The sequence below is a fragment of the Conger conger genome, chromosome 6 (genome assembly GCF_963514075.1).
Source record: "Conger conger chromosome 6, fConCon1.1, whole genome shotgun sequence".
Lineage (NCBI taxonomy): Eukaryota > Metazoa > Chordata > Actinopteri > Anguilliformes > Congridae > Conger > Conger conger.
The window spans coordinates 31309999-31315046 of NC_083765.1; the positions used below are offsets into that span (position 1 = coordinate 31309999).

At 38.1% G+C, this 5048-nt stretch overlaps 1 protein-coding gene across 1 annotated transcript; it reads right to left on the minus strand.

The window, feature by feature from the left end:
• Window positions 1–1954: 1954 nt before the first annotated feature.
• On the minus strand, window positions 1955–4580 carry LOC133131078 (nanos homolog 1-like). The gene has a single exon (XM_061246201.1). The coding sequence runs from the start codon at window positions 4464–4466 to the stop codon at window positions 3789–3791; it is 678 nt and encodes a 225-aa protein (XP_061102185.1). The 5' UTR covers window positions 4467–4580; the 3' UTR covers window positions 1955–3788.
• Between the last annotated feature and the right edge of the window lie 468 nt (window positions 4581–5048).

Consider the following 5048-nt stretch of genomic DNA (forward strand, 5'->3'; position numbering starts at 1 on the left):
TGTTGCAGATGAAATCAGGTGAAATTAAGTAGGGCTTATCTTGCCTTTATTACACCTTAACACTTGCTCTGTAATTTATTATGAATATATTATAAATATATTATATATGTATCTTATGGGTAGAGTAGTGAATATTACTGTACTGGCATTTGACAAATACACTTACCCAGAGCTACTAACACAATTTAACATATTGATATAATATCCATTTATACAGCTGCATATATACTGAAGCAAATCTGAAAGTATCTTATTCAAGGCTACAATGGCAGTGCCCTACCTTGAAATTGAACCTGGATCCTTTGGGCTACAAATTCAGTTCTTAACCATTTTATGACACTGCTGCTTCAAATATGCATTTCCATTATTTAGCTCTGACAAAAGCACATTTTAGCAAGTAAATCTAGTTATCTAGTGACTTTTGCATAAATAAACAAATTAACATCAGTGCACATATACATAGGATTTGTAGAATCTTTTAATTGTTGATGCCTAAAATATTTTACCTTTGTGTGCTGAGAAAATGACAGCAGGGGGTTATTTAACAGTTGAAGAGCTCTTTCTTTAACCAGAATTCTGTAGGGATTTGAACAGTATACTTAATATGTAAATGATATGCACAGTCTTCTTAGATTCCAGCTGGATTTTCATTTGAGGCAGGGAAGCCTGGATGTGGTCAAGCATTGAATAGTCATTGTTATACAATATGCTACAGGAACATTCAGTTCACTGTGCTTCTTATTTATGCTATCAGAAGTAATTCACAAAATTAATTTTGGTTGAGGAAACCGGACTAGAGACCAGTAGGCCTCCAGTACTACCCTATTGCCTCTTTGAGTTCCAATAATCCATTCTAGTATTATTGTGTTTATAAAATACCTTTTCCATGTCAAGCTTCAATGCTCATTACTTACTCCAGTTTTGATTCACTGAGAAATCTGAGGGCCTCATTCAGATGGGACACTAATGTTCTATTTGTTTGTCTTAATATGTCAGTTTTGGTAGGCCTATATAATACCTGTTGCATTTGTAACTGTGTCATGTGTTCCTGTGTTGAACTAAAGTGCTCAGACTTGAGCAATTTCGAAGAGCATGTTTTTATAAGATTCCAATACATATTAGTTTTGCATAGCACAAAAAGAAAGAAAAACATATACCTAAAGTACAGTCAGTTTCATGCCAGAAATGTAATATCTAGTGTTGTTTTGATAATGATAAAAGAATCACCATCAAGGCAATGCTGTCCACACAAAAGGTGATACTGTATGCTTTATTAAACGAAGCTGATAAGCACTGGATACTCTCGCTGGAGCACAGCTAATGGCATGCTGTGTCAGGGGAAACAGGGGTGGGCTGTCAGGCACCCCCTGAATTGATATCTAGGCTGGTGAACCACCCTAAATATACATCCCTGTTGCACTTAGCATCCATCCATTATTAATATGAAGCCTCGGCCAGAGAGAGAGAAGAGAAAGATTGAAAGTAGGGGGGAGGGGGATATGATGCTGTGCATGCAGGACTCTACACCAGCTCAGCTCACTGCTCAGACTGCCCTCTATGGGACCTGCTTCAGCGTCTATGACTCAGACGCTGTGCTGGCGGGGCCGATGCAGGCAGAGGTCAGGCCGCAGCCTGCTGATTGGATCACTGGAGTCACTCCGCAAGCTTTTCACCACAGTGCACCTGAAAGGGGAATGGGTTGGGTGGAAGGTATTGAAGCACCCATTTTTTTCTGCCAGTATCTCCTCGCAGATTGATTGTTGTTTGCTGTAGCGAGGTCACTGGCTCTCCAACTAAACACTTGCTCATCATTTTGTGTGGCAAAAGCATGGATATTAACTGGTGCCAGGTTGTTTCTGCAGTCTGGTCTCAGTATAATGTAACATCTAATGTTATTTATTTAGTAGGGGGGAGTTTGGGGAGGACCTTAGTCAAGCAAACAAACAACATCAGGTTTAAGAGTTAAAGTATTTCATAAGCTGTTTATTTTTATGTAGTGAATTCAGTTTTTTAAGTTCTGCACTGCAGTATACAGAGAAGTGACAAAATTTAAATAACAAAATTCGACAGTGTTTGTTTTTTCTCCTTTAATTAAAAACTTCAGATAAAACTGGCAAATTGTCTATTGTCTTAAACATAACTCGTCCTCTCATTTACGCTCTGCAAAACAAACATTAAACAACACAGCTTCAGAAAGGAAAACAAAAATGTATGGATAATATTATTTACAACACTCGCCTTTTGGCGACCAATGCTTAGAGCTTATCAGAATCTGACTTCCAAATGTAGAATGCAAAAAAAATACAATTATGTTATACAAAGATCCAAAAAATACTATTAAAAACCCTTATTATAAATGGCAGCACTATATTTATCAACTGCAATGTTGACATTATACATATAAGTACAAATTTGTAATTATTTGAAAATTCTTTTGAGGTAGAACCCTCTTAAGTCCGTTATTATAGTGTTAAAATACTGAATAAACAATACACACTTTATATGTACAATACAGCAAATCTATTACTTTTTTCATTTCATTAAAATTGTATTCCTTTGGTAAACAAAACTGTCCAAAATGTGCAGTCCTCCACGTGTCAGTTTTCACTTTATTATACATTCACTCTATTTTGCATCTTTTGGGTTTATATTTGCAAAATAATGCAAAGAGAAGGGATAATACATTGTTTGTTTTTTTAAAAAAAAGCTTTTAATGACATTCATTAGTTCCATTCGTGTGAACGACTTGTAGCTTCTCACATGAAAGGTCTTCTGTGTTTCCTCCTTGTGTTTATGTAAAGCGCCCCCCACCCACTTCCCCCAAATCCCGAGCTTCTCTCTGATATTAAGTCGGATAGCTCATGAAATCAGTCGATTAAAAATAAAACACACGTGAGATACTCCAAAAATAAACAAAATCCAGTGTTTCACCCTCTGCCGGTTATGTAAACATTAGGAGTACCGTGTAATATATATTTATATATATCGTCAAAAAGGCAAAGCGACTGTATGCAATATGTATCGGGGTGTATAAGTCGTTTGGCAATGCAACTGTTAATTTAAAACTTACTCTGAGCACACTAGTCTCTAACAGAGCGCCCTTTGTGCTAGATAGTCTTCTTTCCTTCGTACAGATATTTAATGGAATGGTTTATTGACTCAGCTCACGTTTGAAACAGCGTTGTGGACTGGAAATGCGATTGGAAATTGGTTAGTTAATTTAAAATAATAATTATAAGAAACGCCCAGAACACTGAAAAGTCTAACCGGAATGATATCCGACCTCAGTACAAAATAAAACAGATGGAAACATTCTTTCATTTGAATATGTCGAACTAAACTTTGGTTCATTAGTCAAGCAATATGAAATGTAAGCTTAGCTTACAAGTACAAAAAACGACGTATTTGGAGGAAATTTTGCCAAAGCACTCCGTCTGCATTGTTTCACGCCAATAGTCACTCCCCCCACCAAATCAATACCACCGTTTACTCACATAACGTGATCATGAATGAAGGTGCACCTTAATGAACAGTTCAATAAACTGCGCACTACGCGGTGTGAAAATAAACGATGTCTACGAATAAAAAAATAATAAAACTATGCAAATAAAAATATACATATATAAAAGATAACAGTTTTTTGAAGAAAGTATAATATTTATTATTTACTTTATATATGAATAAAATGATCTCGTAGCAGATAGGACCGGGCAGCCGCAATTGAAACAGTCATCTGAAAATGGTCAGTGCAATAAAAAAAAATGTTGAATCACTGTTTAACGATCTATCTAGAATATTTTCAGTCTCTTACCGCCCACTGCCCTCCCTCCCTTCAGTGGTCGCTGGGCTGGCTGATCTTTGGAAAGCGGGCAGTATTTTATCGTATGGGCATTGTCCCCGTTGGCACTGCATAAGGGGCAGGTATAAGCCCTGAGAATAGGACAAACGACCCTCCCGTCCGGCGTTTTCAGTACATGAGAACCGTACACCTCCTCCGGCGCTCCGTTATTCCGACAGAAGACGCAGATCTTGGGTTCTTGCTTACTCCTCGGCGTCGGCTTGCGCATCTTTCTCTCCATGCCGAAAAGATCGAACCCAGCGAAGCTCCCTCCAAAGGCAGAGTCCCTGTCTTGTGGGGGGACGCCGGCGCTTTGGTTCTGGAAAGGGCTAAAGATGGAGAAGCGCTCCTTCAAGTCAAGGATAGAGGTAGGCGGGGGGCTCGTGGAGGGACAGCAGCAGTCCAAGTGTCCACCTTCCCCACTGACCCCGATTACGCACGAACATGCAGGGGAATCGTCTAAGCCCAGAGTCGCTTTCAGAGACTCCGTGATAGAGTTGGGACTTTGTGGCACACTGTTTTTGTTTTTCGTGACCAATGTCGACAGACCCAAATAGTCATTCCAAAAATTAAAGGTGTAGTCGTATGACGTACGGGAGTTCAAATAGTTGTGATTTAGAAAATCCATGATTCTATCTTAAAAACTGTATTTTTCTTTTGAAAAAAATAAAGTTAGATTCCGCCAGATTTTTTCAGAGTTTTGTTTCTGTCTGCGCAGAAGTGCCGTGCGTTTCAGTGCTTTCCTTGCATCTGAGAATGTCAAGGAAAAGCTGGTGTTTTTAAGTCTACCAGAGAATGAAAAGGCTGAAGTGAGGGCGGGGCTCTCTTTTCAAACCAAGTTTATGATCAGGTTGGTCCGCCTGTGGAGTATATGCTGTAGTTAAAACGCGGACCAGATTTATTCGGACTGGGAGCAGCCTCTTACGACCAAGAAAGGCAGATCTAATTGCCTTTCCTGTCAATGCAAGGTGCAGCTTCCTTAATTCATTTCGCAAACAAACGAGAATCTGTAAAAGCAAAATAATAATAATTTAAAACGTCTGCTACAAAAATAAAACTATTATTATTATTATTAGTATTATTATTATTATTATTATTATTATTACTAGTAGTAGTAGTAGCATTCGTTTACTAACCAAAGAAGAATAAGAAGAAGAAGAAGAAGAAGACTCCAGATCCTGCAAAAATATAAGAAAAATTGTCCATTTTT